The sequence below is a fragment of the Alligator mississippiensis genome, chromosome 7 (genome assembly GCF_030867095.1).
Source record: "Alligator mississippiensis isolate rAllMis1 chromosome 7, rAllMis1, whole genome shotgun sequence".
Taxonomy (NCBI): Eukaryota; Metazoa; Chordata; order Crocodylia; family Alligatoridae; genus Alligator; species Alligator mississippiensis.
The window spans coordinates 43,805,474-43,826,326 of NC_081830.1; the positions used below are offsets into that span (position 1 = coordinate 43,805,474).

Below are 20,853 nucleotides of genomic sequence, written 5' to 3' on the forward strand. Positions count from 1 at the left end.
GGGGCATCTTTTTTTGTATGTGTAGCATCAGGTGGCTGCGGTTAGACTAGTGGCTTTTTGTGGCGCTTATTTGTTTAGGTTAGGGATTGGCAAGCTTTAAAGACTAGTAGGCCCAGTTAACATGATTCAACCCTAAAGCAGGATGTCACCTTCAACCTAGCTTCTGCCTCTGATCCAGATGCTGTGGCTACCCTTTTGGTCCCTCTGCCACCGTGCTGCTAATTTCACCTGCCACCAGATCACATCTCTTTGTGAGGTGAATCCAGTTCATGGACTGTGTGTTGCTAGCCCTTGGTTTTAGATCAATGGGCAAACAATCCCGTAAATATCTTGTATTTGTAAGGATGTATACTTAATAGTCTATTCATTATACTTTTTGCAGGATACAGACAGGAGGCTAAAAGTTGAGTATTGTCACAACATGTTACATTAATGCAAAATAAAGATATCTATCCTGGAACACTTTATTGTGACAAAACATTCTTATTTTCTAAAGAAAAACATGTAAAATGAGAGGGGAAATTACATCTTTCTAAGGTAAACTATTAAGGTGTAATGTTGCACTCAAAGAAAATAGTTGCAGAATTTTTTGGAGATAATTCTGTTTCTCTCACAGACATTACTAACAGAACACAGGGAAATCATAAAGACTTTTCTGATTCCTTTTGGGATTTAATTCAATTTCAAATTGCCACTGAGTCTGCTTTTAACATTCAAGGTAAGGCCACGTTTTAACAACTGCTTGTTTTTTTAATTGCTTTTTTCTGGAAGTCTCCAAATCAACTTTAAAACTCAAAATCCATCCAGTATTTGAATAAATCTTTTCAATAAGAAAACACTTCTTGCAATACCCTCGTTACACATCATTTAATAAGATTTCCAACTTTTCTTAAAAATAACAGTTTTGTGCATACACATCATTCTGAAAAGTTATGGGTTGCTTATTATTGCAGCTTACAATGGGTTTTAAAAAAATGCCCAGCATTAGCTGAATTGTTACCATCAACACCAATAGCAAAACTCCCATTTCCTTCAATCAGAGCATATGTAGGTCAAAGATGAGCACTTGTGAGGCTCTTCCACCCATCCTAAGAATTCTGCGACTATTTTCTTTAAGTGCAACATTACACCTTAATAGTTTACCTTAGAAAGATGTAATTTCCCCTCTCATTTTACATGTTTTTCTTTAGAAAATAAGAATGTTTTGTCACAATAAAGTGTTCCAGGATAGATATCTTTATTTTGCATTAATGTAACATGTTGTGACAATACTCAACTTTTAGCCTCCTGTCTGTATCCTGCAAAAAGTATAATGAATAGACTATTAAGTATACATCCTTACAAATACAAGATATTTACGGGATTGTTTGCCCATTGATCTAAAACCAAGGGCTAGCAACACACAGTCCATGAACTGGATTCATCTCACAAAGAGATGTGATCTGGTGGCAGGTGAAATCAGCAGCACAGTGGCAGAGGGACCAAAAGGGTAGCCTGTCTGTGAGAGAAACAGAGTAAAGCTAATAAAATCTTTACCCCAGCTTTGAAAACCATAAACCACCATTTCCTTTTGAACCCCTGTACAAAAAGAATCCTTTTGTTTGTTTGAACTCCTTGTAAGGAGTTTACTGTTAAAATGCTGTTTCACTGTGAAAGGCCACTGTAAGAATGACACCACGGGGTTCCCTATCTTTTGCCTTGCTGATTGTGCCTTGCCTGTGAGCTGAAGCCTTTCTGAACAGCCGGTCCTGCAGTTGGTCTGGGACTCAGGGAGGCAAGCCTAGCTCTTTACTCCTTAGCATCATTGCTAGTGATAAAGATTCAGCAGACTCCATTCTGCAGCTTATATAGCTGTTTTAGAATGGATCCATGCCAGACCACAACAGCTGAACATCTGGCCTTTGTCCAGTCATAACTGTTCAGTCCCTCTCAATGGTAATCCACCTGTGAAAAAAGCACAAGTATATTTAAGAGCCCTTATTTAAGAACAGGCTGTTCTGCTGGTTTTCTTGTGCATTGTGTATCACAACTGTATTTTTGTCTAAGGACTCGCCTGTGGCGGGCCCTGTGAGAATGCAGGACAACAAGCCATAATTCTGTCTTTGTGCCATGGCAGTCGTGCAGTCGGGGAGCATGGCTGCATGCACCCTCCCAGGGGTGATAGAGCAAAGATGAGCTTGTGGCCTGACCCCTCTCTTCCCCACATTGCTCAGTGCTGTAGACCCAGCATGAGACACAGTTCCATGCTGCTTTCTTCCAAATGAAGGCAGAGCTGCTGCTTCATCATGTCATGCCCTTTCCCAGAGCCTGTGGAGGAACTGAGTCTGAATTGGCCAGAATTCCTCTAGCTGCTTCTCTCTTCAGCCCTCCCTCTCCCAGAACGTGGATTGCAGCTTAAAGTTAGCACATGGGATGTATCATAATTGGGATAAGAGCCATATTTTTGCATGTATTGTACAAGACCAAGTGCACTGACCGTGCTCCAGAAACAATAAGTAAATGGCAGTAGCAGTACTGTTGATACTCTGCACAAATACCTGCTGCTCCCACTGATATTGCATTTCACAGGGAGGAATTCCACGTTTCCTATCACTTCATGTCTTGAAAAGCTGCCAGCAGTAGTCTTGGGATCTGCTGCTGCTGGATGCCAGAGTAGCTTGAGTGGTGCAAGGTACCACAAAATAGAGCATGCCACCTTCTCTTTGCTCTACAGACAAATGCAAGGCCTGAGCTCCACATCTGCGCCTTGCACTGCCACATCAGTCTATCAAAGCTCTCTATAAACACTGACTCCCCTATTGGAAATTCATTCTTGAATTCCTTCATTCAATCTTTCTCTCCAATGTTTAGTGCCCCACTGTGTAAATAGAGAACTGAAATATTAATTAGACGGATCCTCTGATGTCTCCCTGGTTGTCAATGTGTGAGAGTATATTTAAATATCACTTATTCAGTTCATAAATAAATTGTAATTTCACACCAGTTACAGCCAGGTATATCGCTACTGTTCACATTACTTTCTTTGTTATTTACTTTAATAAGTTGACTATTATAATCTTGTCAAAAAAAGCAGCATAATAAGGAAGCTTAATACATTTGCTGATTACACTTGTTCTGTGGAGGTCAGACGTTAAAATTCCATTATCTTTTTTTTTTTTTTAACTTAAAGTTTATTGAGCCACCTGTATTACATAAGAGGCAAGCACGTGGTAGTATGGAGAGACCACTTCATTTCTATGAACCATATTGGAATAATACAAAGGAGAAAGATAATACTTTTGGGCACATCTACACGAGACACTTACTGCACAGTAGCGTGCCAGTCAAAAGCCATGCTAATATGCTACTGTGCAGTGTTATTAGGCTACTGCACAGTAAGTGTCACAAAAAAACCCATGTGCTGGCACTACTGCGCAGTAACTGAAGTTACTACAGATTTAGTTAGTATAGTTCTTAATGAAATAAGTACTAAACTAAATTTACAGTAACTACTGCACATTAATGAATGTGTAGATGCACCCTGTGGCAACAATTTACCTCTCTGTTGAATGGGGGAGCTTGGTTGTTCTTGACACTGTAACTTAAGAGACAATGATGTAGCCTATCAGAGGTGGAGGGAGGAATTCCTGAGCCCTAATTATTTCTGTGATGTTGAATAAGCCTTTTCAGATTTTTTTTTTTTTCTGTTTCCTTGGTGCATATGTATGTTTTCAAGTGGATTTATAACTAGACCGAAACTGTAGAAATCAATCTTAGGTTCTTGTTTTCAAGTGATGTTTTTCTTGCCATTTTTTAGAAATAACCAGTGCAGTTGGACTTACTGTCTTTTGTTTAAATGTGCTGAGGTTATCAGAATACTTACAGAAGTAAAAGCAGAACAGGTTGTTTTAAGCCTAACGGGGCATGTCTACATGTGCACTTACTAGCTGTTTTTAGGCCAGCATCTACATATGCAACTGTTAAAGTGCAGTCAACACTGTTAAAGTCAGTCCACACACAGAGTGTTACTGCTCAGCAAAGCATCAACATGTGTTACTGTGCAGTAACTAATCGGGCATAAATTTGATACCTGCATGATGCAGGTATTAAATTTATGCCTAATTTGGTGTAAGGTGCCATAGTTACTGCACAGTATGGATGTGCACGTGTAGATGTCTGCACTGTGCAGTAACTTTCAGTTACTGCTCAGTAACCTAAATTACTGCGCAGTAAATGTGTACGTGTAGATGTGCCCACAGAGAAGGAAATGTGCTGGTAAATGTAAAAACAAAAAGCCTCCCCCCCCCCCAAAAAAAAAAAAACAAAAACAAAAAAACAAAAAACAACCAACCCAACACATCTGTGAGTGAATTGCAGATTCCTGAAACCAGAGGTAAGGAAGTGCTGACAGTCAGATGTGAGGGGCATTGATTTCACTGTTGTTTTTTTAACTTTGTTGACATCTGTGCTTTTTTTTCACTGGATGGGTTATCTGTCTCTCCTGCTTTCTTTGACAGTTGTTTTTCAGCTGTGTCATTTTGGCAAAACTCTTCTGCCACCTGCTTTTTTCAATTTATGCAATACTAATAGAACATTTTATTCTTCTAAAATCAAAATAGATAAGTTGTTCTGTGGCTTGTCACTCCAACGTCTCTTAAATTAAATTTAGCCACATTCTCTTCACTTAAAAACTGAGCCTCTTCCTCCCCTTAGTAAATGTGCTGCTCAACAGCTGTTTATTATCATTCAACACTAAGCTTTTCCAAAGCACTTTAAGCCTGCTAGGAGCCACTGATATTCATTGTTTATTCATTTGCAAGGTTAAGACCTGAGATCTAGAAACACGGTTTTTGCATTTTCTGGTGGGATTGACTGGACTTGCTAAGGGTAGAATTAAATAGCTCTACTTATAGTTCTCTGAATTCTTCAGAGGGATATGTTTTTATGAGCTGGCGAATGTACTACCATTTTACTGGAAAGTAATGCTTCCTGATATCAAGACTGAACCTGCTCTCAATCAATTTGTGGCCATTATTCCTTGTTATCCTAGGTGGTGCCCAGGGGAACAGAGCCTCACCTATTTTCCACTGGTCCCCACCGGTGAGTTTATAGATGTCGGGTTTTTAACCTTATCAGAGAGTTAATAATAAAACCAAAGTTACTACTTTTCTCTTCTGTAATAATGACAGAAGTATTGCTTATTTAGAAAGTGTGTGGGAATTTCGAGTTTATTAGTCTAGTTTTTATAGCATCTGACCCAGTAGGCTGTTTCCTACCAGTGCTCATGCCTTTCTGAACCAGTTAGTCTCTATAAAGGTGCCACCCTGCCCTATCCTCTGCTTAGGTTATTATTTATATCCCTGGGAGGGAATTCTAAATGCTTAGAATAGGCATGCCTGTAAGGTGTTTGTTTCTGGTTCTTCCCTTATCTTTGGATGCATTCTGAACTTCCCTTCCATTATTTGTTTCTTTAAAATTTGAAAACCCTCTTCTTGGATGAACTCAATCTCCTCTGCAAGCCACTTTTTGATCCGGCTTAGACCTCTAGAATACAAATAATGCTTCCGATTCCTCATATGGACAAAATTTATGTTCCTGATCTCCTGATGTTGGATTACCAGTTCCTGGGTTAACTCTTATTTTTAGTATGTAAAAATAACAGCAGTAGTAGTCACCAGGTGGAGGTGTAAGGCTGGCCTGATCTTTTTCTCAGAGTAGCAGCAACTTTTGGGGAAAGTCTTTTCCCTTGTCTCAGGTTTAGCCTCAGCACTGAGTCTGCTTTTTTTCTCTCTATTCACTGGCCAGGGCAAATAACATTAATAAACTAGCTGATGAATTCAATTAACAAAGCACCTGTATAGCTTTTGTTATTTGGGTTCTACAGTCTCAGGAATCTTGACCTTCAGACTGGATTAACAGAATCAGAAAAACAGCTAAGAATTTGGGGTTATTATAGAAATGTGTGTGGAATAACTTCAAATTATCAAGTAAGGTGAAGACACGAAGCTACGAGACTTGCGTGCCGTCGTCCCTGATTTATGATTCAGAAGTATGGACTACATATAGTAGGCACATCAAGGAATTGAACAGCTTTCACATGAAATGCCTGTGTAAGATCATGAAAATATAGTGAGAAGACAAATACCAAACACTGAGACTCATAGAATCATAGAAGTAGGGTCGGAAGGGACCTTGTAGATCTTCAAGTCCAACCCCCTGCCTGGGCAGGAGGAAAACTGGGCTCAATTGACCCCAGTCAGGTAGGCATCAAGCCGCTTCTTAAAGACCCCCAAGGTAGGAGCCAGCACCACTTCCCTTGGAAGTTGGTTCCAGATCCTAGCTGCCCTGACTGTGAAGTAATTCTTACGGATGTCTAATCTAAACCTACTCTCCAACAACTTGTGGCCGTTATTCCTTGTTATCCTGGGGGGCGCTAGGGGAAACAAGGTCTCCCCCAAACCCTTCTGGTCCCCCCCCAGTGAGTTTATAGACCGTCACAAGGTCCCCCCTCAGCCTTCTCTAGTGAAGGCTGAACAGGTTCAGGTCCCGTAGCCTCTCATTGTAGGGTCTGCCCTGCTGTCCCCGGATCATGCAGGTGGCCCTCCTCTGGACCCTCTCAATGTTGTCCACATCCCTCTTGAAGTGTGGCGCCCAGAACTGGACACAGTACTCCAGCTGTGGCCTGACCAGTGTCACGTAGAGGGGGAAGATCACCTCCTTGGACCTACTTGAGATGCACCTGTGGATGCACGATAAGGTCCGGTTAGCCCTGCCGACCATGACCTTGCATTGTCGGCCCATGTTCATCTTGGAGTTGATGATGACGCCAAGATCCCTTTCTGCCTCTGTGCTCTCAAGAAGGGAGTTTCCCATCTTATAAGTGTGCTGCTGGTTAATACTGCCTCAGTGCAGCACCCTGCACTTGTCCGTATTGAAATGCATCCTGTTTTTGTTAGCCCACCCTTGCAACCTATCCAGGTCTTGCTGCAGTCTTTCCATAGATTCATAGATGTTAGGGTCGGAAGGGACCTCAATAGATCATCGAGTCCGACCCCCTGCATAAGCAGGAAAGAATGCTGGGTCTAGATGACCCCAGCTAGATACTCATCTAACCTCCTCTTGAAGACCCCCAGGGTAGGGGAGAGCACCACCTCCCTTGGGAGCCCGTTCCAGACCTTGGCCACTCGAACTGTGAAGAAGTTCTTCCTAATGTCCAGTCTAAATCTGCTCTCTGCTAGCTTGTGGCCATTGTTTCTTGAAACCCCCGGGGGCGCCTTGGTGAATAAATCCTCACCAATTCCCTTCTGTGCCCCCGTGATGAACTTATAGGCAGCCACAAGGTCGCCTCTCAACCTTCTCTTGTGGAGGCTGAAAAGGTCCAGTTTCTCTAGTCTCTCCTCGTAGGGCTTGGTCTGCAGGCCCTTGACCATACGAGTTGCCCTTCTCTGGACGCTCTCCAGGTTATCCGCATCCTTCTTGAAGTGTGGCGCCCAGAATTGCACGCAGTACTCCAACTGCGGTCTGACCAGCGCCCTATAGAGGGGAAGTATCACCTCCTTGGATCTATTCGTCATGCATCTGGTGATGCACGATAAAGTGCCATTGGCTTTTCTGATGGCTTCGTCACACTGCCGGCTCATGTTCATCTTGGAGTCCACTAGGACTCCAAGATCCCTTTCCACCTCTGTGCCACCCAGCAGGTCATTCCCTAGGCTGTAGGTGTGCTGGACATTTTTCCTCCCTACTAGTATGCCCACCTCACCCCAAATTTTGGTATCATCAGCAAATTTAAACAGGTTGCTTTTCACCCCGTTGTTCAAATCCCTGATAAAGAGATTGAACAGTGCGGGCCCAAGGGCCAAGCCCTGGGGGACTCCGCTGCCCACTTCCCCCCAGGTCGAATATGGCCCGTCCACCACCACCCTCTGAGTACGACCCTTCAGCCAATTTGCAATCTATCTGACTGTGTAGGCATCGATGCCACAGTCACCTAGCTTTTTAATGAGGATGGGGGGGTCGACAGTGTCAAAGGCCTTGCTGAAGTCCAGAAAGACTACATCCACGGCGACACCTGCATCCAATGCTTTTGTGACCTGATCGTAAAAGGCAATCAGGTTAGTCTGACATGACCTGCCCCTAATGAAACCATGCTGGTTTCCCTTAAGCATCATCCCCCATGCCGGCCCATCACAGATGTGCTCCTTGATGATCTTCTCAAAGAGTTTCCCCAGGATTGAGGTAAGACTGACGGGCCTATAGTTGCCTGGGTCCTCCCTCCTTCCTTTTTTAAAGATGGGGACCACACTGGCTATCTTCCAGTCATCTGGCACCTGGCCTGAGCACCACGAGCACTTGTAAAGCCGTGCCAAGGGCCCTGAGGTGCTGGAGCATGCAGGACCAACACACTTAGAAACCACTATCAAGAAGAAGAAGGTGTGATGGCTTAGCCATGTCAAGAGAATGGGAGGAGACAGTATCTCCAAGAATATTTTGTACAGCAGGGGTAGGCAACCCCCGGCACGCATGCTGAGCATGGCACGTGAGGCCATTTCCTTTGGCATGCATTGGGGCTGAGGAGGCAACAGCTGTTTGCAGCCTCCCGGCTTCAGCCGGCCCCAGCTCTGGGTAGCTGTTGCCAGTTGGGAGCCCCAACTTCTGGCCGGGGCCAGGGGTGGGAGGACAGCAGCTTTTTGTAGCCTGCTGGCTGCAGCTGGCCCCGGCTCTGGATAGCTGCTAATAGCCATGGAGCCTGGGCTGCTCCTATGGAAGCCCTGTTGCAAGCAGCCCAGACTCCATGGCTATCAGCAGCTACCCAAAACCTGGGTCAGCTGCAAACATCTGTTGCCTCTCCACCCTGGCCCTAGCTGCCTACCAGTCCCAGACCCAGCCCTGGGCTCTAGGGAGGCAGCACATACTGGCAATGCTCCCCGCTGTGCTGCCCTTGCCTCATGGATCATGAGCAGGGCTGGGGGGCAGGGGCTTTGGGTAGGGGGCAAGGGGCACAAGCAGGGCATCCTGCCATGTACCCCTTGCCCTCATTTTGTTTTTCTGGCATGCTGGCATTCCGGCACCTTCCAAGGTAGGCATTGTGGGGTTTTCAGCACTCTAGCCAAAAAACGTTGCCTACCCCTGTTATACAGAAAGATTCGAGATGGTTCTAGAAAGCAGTGTCACCCTTTATGGAGGTACCATGACATGTAAAAATGAGATGAAGTTGTTCAACATTAATGTAGAAATCTGGGAGGAGTGTGCAGAATCTGTCTGACCTAGAGGGAATATCTGGCACTGGATACATCACAATATGAAGCTGTTTTGATCTAAAGGATGGAATAAAAGTGAGAAAGGAGAAAGCAGCATGCTGTAAACTTGGACTTTGACTCCAACACATGGATCTGTGAAACTTGTAACAAGCTTTGTCGCTCTCCAATTGGGCTTGTCAGCCACAATCAAATTCATCAGGCACCTGACTAGACCTCTTACATATACACCATGACAGTTGCCTATTTATATTGATTGTCAAAGTGCAACAGGGGCTGTGACAATGCTTATGTATGCAAAGAAAGCATTAGTTGTAACACAATGGTTATTAACATAGCACCTTAAACATGTTTTAAAAAAGCAGCAGCAGATCTAGATCAATTTGAATATAGAAGGACAATCTAAAATGTATCTTTTTACATGAAGTTCTTATTCTTTAAGGCCAGTGAGTGTCAGCCAGGGTACCATGGCACCCTGAGATGCTGTGAGATCCTTTTAAGGGTGCAACTGGGTACAAACGCCTACATATAATTCACCAAATAAACCTAGAGATTTCAAAAGGGATCTACAGTGTTTTATAAACATCCTGACCTGTTGGCTAAGTACAGCCAGTCAAAAAGCCTGAGGCTGAATTGATTCAATCTTTGTAGGTTCCTGTAAACTGCTTAGATGGAACCGATAAGAAAGTGAACTGATCAAAAGTGAAAGGCAGCCAGACCCCTGCAATGGCCCATACCAGGTGCCAGGGGTGCTAGAACATGCCTCGCAGCCTGCCAGCCAATGCAAAGAGCTGGAGATGCGTGATTTTCCCCAGCCATGCCCCCTCTTTAGCCTCCGGTAGGCCAGCTGTGGGGGAAGTGGGGGTGGGACACGCCTCTCCCTGCTGTGCCTAGCGGGTGGGGAGCTTTACTTCCATCCCAACTGGGAGCTGGGTCGATTCCCCTAGCTAAGGGGTGGCGAGGGGGTGGGGCAGGGGAATCTGCCTGGCTTCTTGCTGCCGTGGATGGAAAAGTCCCTCCTGGCAGCTGGGGGCGATCAATTCCTGATCACTTAAACCAGTTTATGTGCAAGTTCTGTTCCTAGCTGTTGTGGTCTTTCTTAGTTATTTGCAACAGAAGAATTGATCTTATTATTTTTCCATAGCCAAAAAAACAAGTGAAAGCCAAGAACTAGCACTTTCCCGGGGGGTGCCTTGCGTTCAATGAAGGGTGCCTCAAAGGCTGCAGCTTTAGGCAGAGCTCTCACAATGGGAAAATTTTGTTTTACCATCAGGTTGTGCCCTTAGCTAAAGTGTCATCCTAAAATGTGTTCCTATACATGTAAACCCAGTGAACGCTTAAGTATTTTGACTGAATCTGAACCACAGTGGTGAACAGAAATGAACAAAGAATGTTTTGCGGTTCAGTAGTCTCTCACTTTTTGAAAGATTTGCTCATTTCCTCATGGCCTTACAAAACAGCAGTTTATCATCATCCCTATTAGGATAACACTTAGAAGTTTCTTTCAGGGAGTGGGTCCCATTGTGCTAAACACTTGGGTCTCCTATTAAGCGTGAATGGGCAAGTTGTTCCTGTACAGAGGAAAGTGACTCCTAGTAGCTAAAGATCCTGAACACAGCAGTGATTACCCTACATAGTGGATGCGGAAGGCCATGGAAAAGCTCAAGCAACAGATGGATAGGTGCCTATTAGTTCAAGTTTGTACAGGTATTATGCTGCTGTAGGATTAGTTAGTGACTCTTGTAGACCTCTGAGTGAAATGAAAATACAGGCTAAGGAATCTTTCATTTTCCCATGTGATCACTGCTAACCGCAACAAAAAGAAAAGACATCCCAAGGTTAAATAAATAGTTTGAGGAAATTTGGGAAACATTAACCTTAGAAAATGTAACTGATTTAACGAATGCCATAGCAACACAAAAAGACTTCCAGTCAGTCTCCCCAGACAGTTAAACCCGGTTACAGATGCTTAAAAATAAGTTACAGGGAATTGTTGCTTTTTCATTTAAAATGCATGTGTGTGTGTATAGATACTTTTTGTATGAGCATATAATATAGAGGGCTGTCTATTAATAAATCACTATAAACAAACCCTTCATTTCCCTGAAGACTGGTGGAGGGATGTGCTTTTCAGTCTTGCTAGATTAATGGAGCTGAGCTGTGATAGTGAAGGATTGCCACAGCCTCCCACATAGTGTCACCTGCTGTCATCTCCTTCCTGTTTATAGAAGAGGAAGCCCTGATCTCCTGTGTGGTAGCATGACACACCTAGCTTGGCTAGGACATCTCACACTGATAACCTGACAAAAACTTCTGTATGTAAAATATGGCTTAGTGTAAAGGCTCTGACTTGCATTCTGTCAAAGGAATGTGATTATAGTTCAAGCTCAGTCTTTAGTAAATTATGCAGATACCTTGTCCCTCCTTATGCAAAATCTCCCTTGCTGTGATTTCCAAAGCTTGATAGCTGCTCAGCCTGTGTAAATTGGCTATTATCCACTCAAGTTAGTGGATCTGGCCCGGTTCACATGAGGTTGAAGATCTAGTGCACAGCCTATTTAAAAGAATAAGCAATGAGGGGAATGCATGCCTTTTTATTAAACTGATATGTGACCATTTAAATTTAGTCAGCTTTAACAATACATATATTTCAAGATTCAGATTCTATTCCTGCTAGAATTTAGGGAGAATTCCACTGAGGTTATGAGCTTTTGAAGAATTAAACCTGTCCATGAAGGATTGCAGAACTGGGGTCCAAATGAGAGCACAGGGGATGCTGTTAAACAAGATGAAATGTTAAACTGTTAAAACAGGTTTTCCTCTAATCTTTTGTCCTTTTATGTTACTTGAAATAATAGCAAGTAAAGAAAAAAAAAACCCGAAACAAACTGAAGAGCTAGGGACAGACATTACACACAAACTGGTTTAAGTGATCAAAAACTAGTTTAAACCTGTAACAGAACAGAAGCTCAGTGCACATAAACCAGTTTCAAAATGGCTGAAACTGGTATAAGATAAACCTGGTTGAATATAGTATCAGACCCTGTATCAGACTTAAGTGATTTGGGTCAAACCGGTTTATGCAATGTCTGTCCCAGACCCCTTGCTGGTTTAAATTAAACCAGAGTTCCCCGGCATCCCAAATGCTTTGTAGTCCTGGGCTGGGGTGGGTGGTCAGGGCTAAGCTGTGCAATCTGCTGCAGAGAACAGGCTAGCCCTGCCCCCCTCCTCCCTAGCCAGAGCTCCAGGGGAGACTGAAGGCACAGCAGGGTCTGCCTGGGTACCCTCGCTGCTCAAGCAAGGATTCCTCCCCTTCTCTTCCTCCCCCGCATCTCCCATGGCACAGACCCCAGCCCCATGGATTCTAGGCATGTGATATGGTAGCTAATGCTGAGAGGTGTCTGTGTATAGTGGTCCAATAAAAGATACCACCTGAAAAAAATCCTAGATTTTCACACGGTTTCCTGCACAGCTACATCATTCTAACACTACAATAATATTCCTTTAGTATTTCAAGTGACTTATAACCCCTAGTTAAATGTAAAACTGTAAGTGAAGGCAACAAATATTTTGTCATGTTGAAGAATGTTATTTTTGGAATTTGTTTCTTTTTAAATGCTTTGTTGCAGTTTGAATGTGGGGACGTATTTGAATTTAAACAACTGTTCTATGGGAAGGGTTAGGAGGAACATGTGTTGAAAATCTATCCTATTGCTTACATTTTAAAAATTTTGTATTGATTAAGATTTTATCTGGATTTTAAAAATAATTTAAAACAATCTTACAAACAGCTACATTCATGTGAATACAATTTGATTGATTTTTACAGTAATGTTAAAGTCAGTCATCTGTAACTTTGTGGAACAGTAATGACTTGTAAAGGTTCACATTCTCTCTCACTGAGTATCTTTAGCATAAAGGTGCACTTCCTTTTTATAAGCAGGAAATGGTCTATTTTAGATTTGTGTTTGTTCAGCACTGTATAATGATCCCTCAGCTGCTAGTACCCCATACAAATAGCAATATTATGAAAAGTAGCTTTAGGACTGAGAATAGAAAAGTTATCTGTTTCTGTTTTTGTGCTGATGAGCCAAAGAGATGAGATCCAGAAAGAAAACTTCGTTTTGGTGAACCTGCAATGAGATATTTGCAGAGCAAAGCCTTCCTGAGGAAGGCCCAGTCCCTAAGACCTTCACAGAGCAGCCTTAAAAAGATGATAAAAAAAAAATGCCAGTTCCACTCAAATTTTATATATGGTCTATTTTAAGAGTAATTCCAGTATGCAGAATAATTTTGTTATTTTTGCTAGGCCAGAAACTTGCAAGTAGCTGGTTGGTTTTGAACTTAGCTGTGAGATTTTAGCTTAACTTCTTGCTGAGAAAGATGATGGGTGACGATTGGCTTTTCTCACAGGCAAAATCTGAATCATTCGCCTTCATTTCAATAGATATTTACTCTTTGCTGCCAGAGGTGACCAAGATTTAGAGTTCTCACTTTGCAAGACTCCAGCATGTACTAAAAATGCTCTTGCTGGTCCCCCGTGACACTTACACAAATTTTTAATGCATTTTTCTCTTTTTGAAGGTGGTCCCTGACTTTTATTAAACAGCTACTCATCACTCTAAGGTTCTGGCTTCATAAAAGAACGCAGTTTCATGCCATTACTGGACAAAACCTGCCAATACTTGAAAATGACCAGCTGTTGCTCTATTTCAAGTGTCTTCCAACAACAGGTAGTGCAGTAACAGTACAGTTAATATATAGAAAACTCAGTTTTGCAGGATATATATAGCTTGTTACTGGAACAGTAGTTTGTTACTGGAATATTTGGACAATGTTTTCCTTTCCTTTCCATGTCCTTGTTGTGACAAGGTATTTAGCAGAATTCACAGATTCATTGGAATCTGACAGGGCTGTGCTGTAAGCTCTTCTGCTGTGGCCTCAAACTTTCAACCTGTAGGCTGTCAACTGTGCGCTGTTAGCACCCGTGCTACCCAAGCCCCTGGACAATATTTTGATGATGTAGTGTGTTCTCAAATAATTGTGTTGTTAAATTACCAAAGGCTTGATCCTACATAAGAATAGGTTTTCATGGTTGAGCCTTAATTTTGTAGATACTTTGTTATGACTCAGCCTGTAGCACTATTTGCCCAAAAGTGGTTCTTTCAAAAGTGCAATCTGGCCTTTGCATTTTTGTTCTCTCATTTGACTACAGCTATAATTACAACTATTTGTTCATTCTTTGACACAAACCAGGCACATGCGGATCATCTGATATTCCCCTACCGTCTGTTTTACAGGTACAAACTTAGAAATGAAAATTTGACAAATGAGAACTGTTCCAGCAAAGAAAGGGAGCTAGGGTCTTGGCCGGGCTGCAGATTAAGGCCCGTTTAGCATGGATTTCCACTTGGAGTTTTCTCTTGCACACCTCCTTTTGGATGCCCAGCTTTTGATTTAAGACCTTCCCCAACATTTTCTTCCTGATAATTATGGACAATGGAGCTATGTCTAAATCTTGCAGATTCCTTCTTCATACCATCTCAATGTGTTATGGCCTTCCCTAGCCATCTACACTGCCACCACTTTTGTCCAGGTACTCTTTTTTAAGCTGTTCACAATTTATCTTCATGCTGCCCATCATCTTTCATTTGCTCTTGAAATGCAAACTTTTAGACTAGGTTGGCCAATGCTGCCAGCCTTCCTCACCCACTTGTTACATTTTCAACTCTGAGCTTTCTCCTGGGCTACTCTGTGCAAGGGAAGAGGTCCTTAATTAACATCTCAAAGCTACAGCACTGTTTTCTTTTAAGTCTTCCATTAAAGCTCTCTCTTTCAAACTTGCAAAAATGTTTGACAGTGGCTAGGCTGGTGACATGCCAAGACCATTGCTTATTGCAGTGATGATGTTTATTTCTTTTTTCGCTTCCCCTATCTGTGTGTATACAATTGTGGTTTCTTGTCTTACACTGAGAGTTCTGCATGGCACAGAATGTCAGGGTGTTTTAGGTCTGTATTTTGTACGGTATCTGTCACAACAGAATATGCTCTGTGATGAGACCTTCTCAGTGCTACAGGTAATATGAATAATAATTGTATACAGCATAATATATGAAACAACAGATACTGGGCAAATTAAGTCTTTGCTCAGTATCAAGATGCACATGTGCATCTTGTGATGTCGTGAGGCCATGTGAGTGCATACAGCCTTCAGGCACAGTTGTTCTTGTGTGTAGGACATGGGGAAATGCTATGGGGATTTTATGCAAGGAAGAGAGACTTGCACTGTATAAAGCAGCATATTCGGGTAGGAGACGCTTCTTTCTCTGGGCCTAGGCCTGGGCCAGGAAAATGACTTCTTGCATTGATCCAGAGAAACTGAAATGGTGATATTTATTGTATCTCATCTAGTCTGCACAAGAGAAGACTGAGGGGGAATTTGATAGTTGCCTTTAAGTACCTGAAGGAGGTTCCAAAGAGGATGGATCTGGACTGTTCTTAGTGGTGGCAGATGACAGAACAAGGAGCAATGGTCTCAAGTTGCAGCAAGGGAGGTTTACGTTGGATATTAGGAAAAAACGTTCTCACTAGTAGGATGGTAAAGCACTGGTATGGGTTACCTAAAGAAGTATTGGCGTCTCCATCCTTAGAGGTTTTTAAGGTCTGGCTTAACAAAGACCTGGCTGTAATGATCTAATTGGAGATAGTCCTACTTTGAGCAGGGACTAGATGATCCTCTGAGGTCCCTTCCTACCCTAATTTTCTATGATTTTCCTACCAGCCCTTAGGTGTTTCTGGAGTAGGAAAGCACAGTCTAGTGTGTCGCATCTGGGTCCAGACGGACATAAGGGAGGCTCAAGAAGGGCCTGAATCAATATGTGGGTCCTCTGCAAATAGGTCATCAAATCACCTGCCATCTTCATGTTGATTCCAAACATACCTGAGAGCAGCCACATGTATGGAGATTGCAACCATCATTTGACCATCTCTATATCCCTTGTTTCCAAGTGGCAGGCATTGATGTAAATGCCACGGATACTTTTAGTCTGCTGGCATCTCTTCTTCTGTGTTTGTCTTATTGTGCTCCACTGGACCTTATGCAGAAGGCGAGATGTACTTTGTGCCTTCCTGCTTTCTTGTGATTGTTTCTTTATCATGTGCAGAATTCAGAGACTTCCCTATTATACAGAGTGCAGAAAAGTGATTATCCAGCTATGCTGCATGGATACTGCTCCCTTGCTCGCTTTGATCTCTGGTATAGTATCCAAAATTGCTGTCCATCTAAGATCAACTTTAGGAATTGAACAAAGCCCTACAGTTGAATCATTGATTTCAGCCAGAAATGTAATGAAGTTTCCCATTGGTGTACTCTCAGTACATTGTAGGTTTATAGAAGTTTCTTATGTTGTTGCTAGTGTTTCATAGCAGGTTTCTTAAAGTTTGCAACATTTATAATTTTATATTTTCCAGTGTTTGTCAAACATCTTTGTTAGTGAAATGGTGGTTTGACCAGAGGCAAGAATCTTAATAGACTTGAACAGGAAGTATTGATCTTGGATTTCCTGGCGATGTTATCTTAGACATTAACTCATTTTAATAACAACACTCCTTCCATTCCCCCACATTCCAACCTCCCCTTCCCCCCCCCCCACACAAAAAAAAACTAAGCTACTTTCACCCTAGCTGGCATGCAAGTTGCTGCCTTTGGAGGAAAGAAAAAATGGAATTGGGTTTTTGGGGCAGAGGGAGAGTCTGACTGGGTTAATAGCAGAATTAGGACATGATCCAAGCCCAGTGAAGTCTTTTGGGTGACGTTGGTGAGCTTTGGATCAAAGCTTTTTTAAATGTATTGAGAAGTCTTAAAATTCTTTATTTTTCCCCTCTTCCTTTTGACTTTGTTTTTTTTCCCCCTCTTTTTCAGGACCAGCTTTCTGCCCTGGATTAATCACTTCATTCTAACTTGTCGTACATTATGGTTCACATCCATATATTGAAAAAATCAATGTGTGTACTCTTGCTAGTACTCGTGCTTCTGACAATTTGCTTGTGGAATGAAACAAGAAAGAATTACTATGTTCCCCTCAAAACAGAAAGTGAAAGCTTTCCGATGCCTGGGGCTCTGGAAAAATTCAATAGACTTAATTCACGAAGTCTTTCAAATGATGCTGTCCATGAGAAGGGCCCAACACCTGACATCTTGCCAGACAACCTGAATAAAGTAAAAGGGAACATCTTGGAAAAGGATAAAGGAAATGATGCAGTGGCCAAGCTCAAGACTCCAGCGAGCTCTGTGAAGGTCTGGAATGAGAACAGTTCATCAAAGAATCTCATACCTAGGCTGCAAAAAGTCAGAAATAATTACCTCTCCATGAACAAGTATAATGTGACTTATCGTGGGAAAAGGAATGCTGTTAAAGTAAATTCAGAGAAGCTGCTGTGCCAGCTCCGGGACAAAGTGAATGTGACCATGATACAAGGGTTGGACAGTCCGTTCAATACCTCTGAATGGCATAACTACCTACCAAGAAAAAAACTCAGTGACGCAACAGGCCGCTTGGGTCGTTGTGCTGTTGTGTCCTCAGCGGGATCTTTGAAGTCCTCACACTTGGGGCCAGAAATAGGTTGGTATATGTTGCATGGCATTATGTTTACACTCTATGGAACAGGAAAGGGTCACCATCACACTTGGGCCACATGTTCCCAGAGGAGTTTCTGTATTTAAAATTCATCTAAAAATTCATGTACTCAGTTCAGCAATTTGAAATGGTCAGTTCTGATTCTCATGGACTGCTAAGGAGGTGTTGCAAGTGATGGGGAGGGAGGGATGAACAGACACCCTAGTGTCCATACTCTTAATTTCTGAATACTAATAACATTTTAGAACACAGTCAGTGTTTTTGAACTAAATATTGGATAATACCTATCTCTAGGCCTTTCCTGAATGGCATTTCTTGGAAACCCACACTTCTAGAATCCTCATTGCAGGTACAATGGGAAAGAAGCGGCTGTAGTTACAGTTCTCCTGGGTAGAGCTAGAGTACCCTAAAATGAGATAGCAGTATGGTTGTGGCAGCTGAAGGGTGTTCTAGAGCAGTGTTTCTAAACCTGTGAGTCGTGACCTAAAAGTGGGTCTCAAGAATGTATGAAAGGGTCGAGAACAAATTAAAAAAATGGATTCTCATTTAAAGGAGAAAAATGTGGGAAATGGTGGCTTTTCTCTTGTAGGCTAGCAGCATTCCAGCTAGCCTGCTATGCCCCTTCCTTCCCCACATACCCAGTCCCTACCCCACATGCTGGGGTGGTGGGGGTCATTGGGTCAGAAAGGAAGAGCACTGGATTGGGACTGTCTGCTGATGTTTACAAAAGGATCCTGATACACAGCAGGTTGAGAACCAATGTTTTAGAGTAGGGGTTTTCAACCTTTTTGGGTTAGTGTACCCCTGGCAGCCAGTCGAGAGGGAAGGAGTTCCCCAGCAGCTGATCAGTGAGCATGCCAGTGGCAGAAGTTTCAAAGGCAGCGCCCACTGCTGAATACCCCAGAGGCCTTCCCAAGTACCCCTAGGGTACCCCCTGGTTAAAAACCCTGTTCTGGAGTACATCCCATGGAGCATCTTCTTTGAGCAGTTTCTATTAATAGGGCTCCTACAAAGCTTGGCTATAACCCGACTCTGTAGCAACTCAACAGGAGAGAAGAAAGTGGGTCAGACTTTAAAGGGACCCGCCAACAGCACAAGCTGCACTTTGTCCCCGGCTCCAGTGCGAGATGCATTGTGCCCCTGTGAGCCCCAGGACCCCCAAGAGAACCCCAACCCCCAGTACAGCCAGGAGGTAGGTGAGGCCTGTGGTGGGAGGGCAGCTGCCGGGCAGCTGAGAGGAGCTGAGGAGGATCACGCCTCCACCCCTGGCTTCTACTTGGCCCAGCCCGCCAGGGAGCCATGTGATCAGTGCCACCGGGTGCATGAGACAGGGGAAGGGGGGGCATTTACCTATCCCCTCTTCCAGTGGGGCAGGGACCCCCAAGCTCTGAGAGTGGTGCAGCGCCGTTGGTAGGCCCTACTGCGTATGCGCAGACTTTAAAAGGGCCTGCCAATGGCACAAGCCATAGTTTGTCCCCGGCTCCAGTGTGAGATGCACGGGCAAAAGCCCATTGTACCCTCGTAAGCCCCAGGACTCCCAAGAGGACCCTGGAGCCCCAGCGCAGCCAGGAGGTAGGTGGGGCCTATGGTGGGAGGGGAGTAGCACAGCTGTGGGGCAGTTGAGAGGAGCTGAGGAGGGTCACTTACCCCCTCAGCTCCTACTTGGCCCAGCTCTCTGGGAGTCACGTGACTGGAGCCTCACAAACAGAATGCGCAAACAGGTGTGCTTATAGGCCTAGCACGGGAGTTACCATGGGTGTTTGCCCCAAATGGGGCCTGCAGTCCCTGCCGCTGGCTTCCTGTGGAGGCTGCCTGGCATGGGTGCAGGCAGCTGGGTCTGGGAGCACTGACACTTCCCCTTGTGGGGTGTGCTCAACAGTGGAGGCCCTGGAGTGCCAGATAATGGAACTCCAGGCAATGGTGCAATGGCTGCGAAACATTAGAGATGCAGAGCAGGAACTGGACACCTACTTCCAGGTGCTCCACCCAACGGCTGATGATGCCTTGGCAGAAATAAAGAGCCGCCATGAGGTCCAGCCAGGGGTTGTCTGGACGGAGGTAGTCTCCAGCCCTAGGAGGCACTGCACCAGGGGGACCATTTCCCTGGAGCTGCACAATCATTTTGAACCCCTTATACCAGCTCAGCTGGCTGAACTCCCAACTCCAGCACGTGAGGAAGGAGGGCCACCAACAACTGCACCCAGAAGAAGGTGCTGAATAATCACGGTGGGCGATTCTTTTCTGAGGGGGACAGTGGGTACGATCTGTCACCTTGACCCTGTAGCCCGTGAAGTTTGCTACCTCCCTGGGACTTGTGTCCATGATGTGACTAAGAGGATCCCCAAAATCATCCAGCCCTCTGAGCACCATGTGGGCACAAATGACACAGCTTGCAGCAATCCTGGCCAAGTCATGTGTACTACAGGGCTCTGGGGTCTGGGCTCAAAGGTCTGGGGGCTCAGGTAGTTTTGTCCTTGATCCTTCCAGTCATAGGTCACTGGCCCCGGAGGGATAGGTACATCAGTGAGGTGAATGGAAGATTCTGGCAATGGTGCCATTGCAAGGCGTTTGGCTTCTTTGACTACACTATGCACTTCAGTGAGAGAGGTAGTAGGCTGCCGGGAATGGATGGCCTCCACCTCACCTGGAAAGGGAAGAAGCTCTTCTCAGCCAGAATAGCTGACCTACTCGACAGGGCTTTAAACTAAGATCGCTGGGGGACGAGTGGTCAATCAACAGTTCTAGCTCATGTCACGCCAATCACAGGAGCAACAGAGTGGGTAGCCCAAGACAACCCACTCTGACAACAGCCCAAGGAAAGGTCAGGTTTCATCACATAAGGAAGTCTAAGGCTTCCTATAGCAGAGTCAACTGCCTCTACACAAATGCCAGGAGCTTGCGTAACAAGCAAGAGAAGCTGGCCCTTCTGACCAATAATGATTATGACCTTGTAGCAATAACAGAGACCTGGTGGGACTCCT

The 20,853-nt window shown here is 44.1% G+C and overlaps 1 protein-coding gene across 9 annotated transcripts in view; it reads left to right on the plus strand.

Moving 5' to 3' along the window:
* ST6GAL1 (ST6 beta-galactoside alpha-2,6-sialyltransferase 1) overlaps positions 1-20,853 on the plus strand; it is a 132,368-nt gene that overhangs the window by 61,677 nt on the left and 49,838 nt on the right. For 7 of the 9 annotated variants that reach the window (XM_014602830.3, XM_006266707.4, XM_059730919.1 and 4 more), the window contains exon 2: positions 17,158-17,857. The exons of 1 other annotated variant lie outside the window; for it this stretch is intronic. In XM_014602830.3, coding sequence (XP_014458316.1) covers positions 17,209-17,857 — 649 coding nt within the window. In that variant the 5' untranslated portion in view covers positions 17,158-17,208. Of the gene's footprint in view, positions 1-13,859; positions 13,970-17,157; positions 17,858-20,853 lie in introns of those variants that run through there. One more of the 9 variants, XM_006266706.4, reaches the window with a different exon arrangement.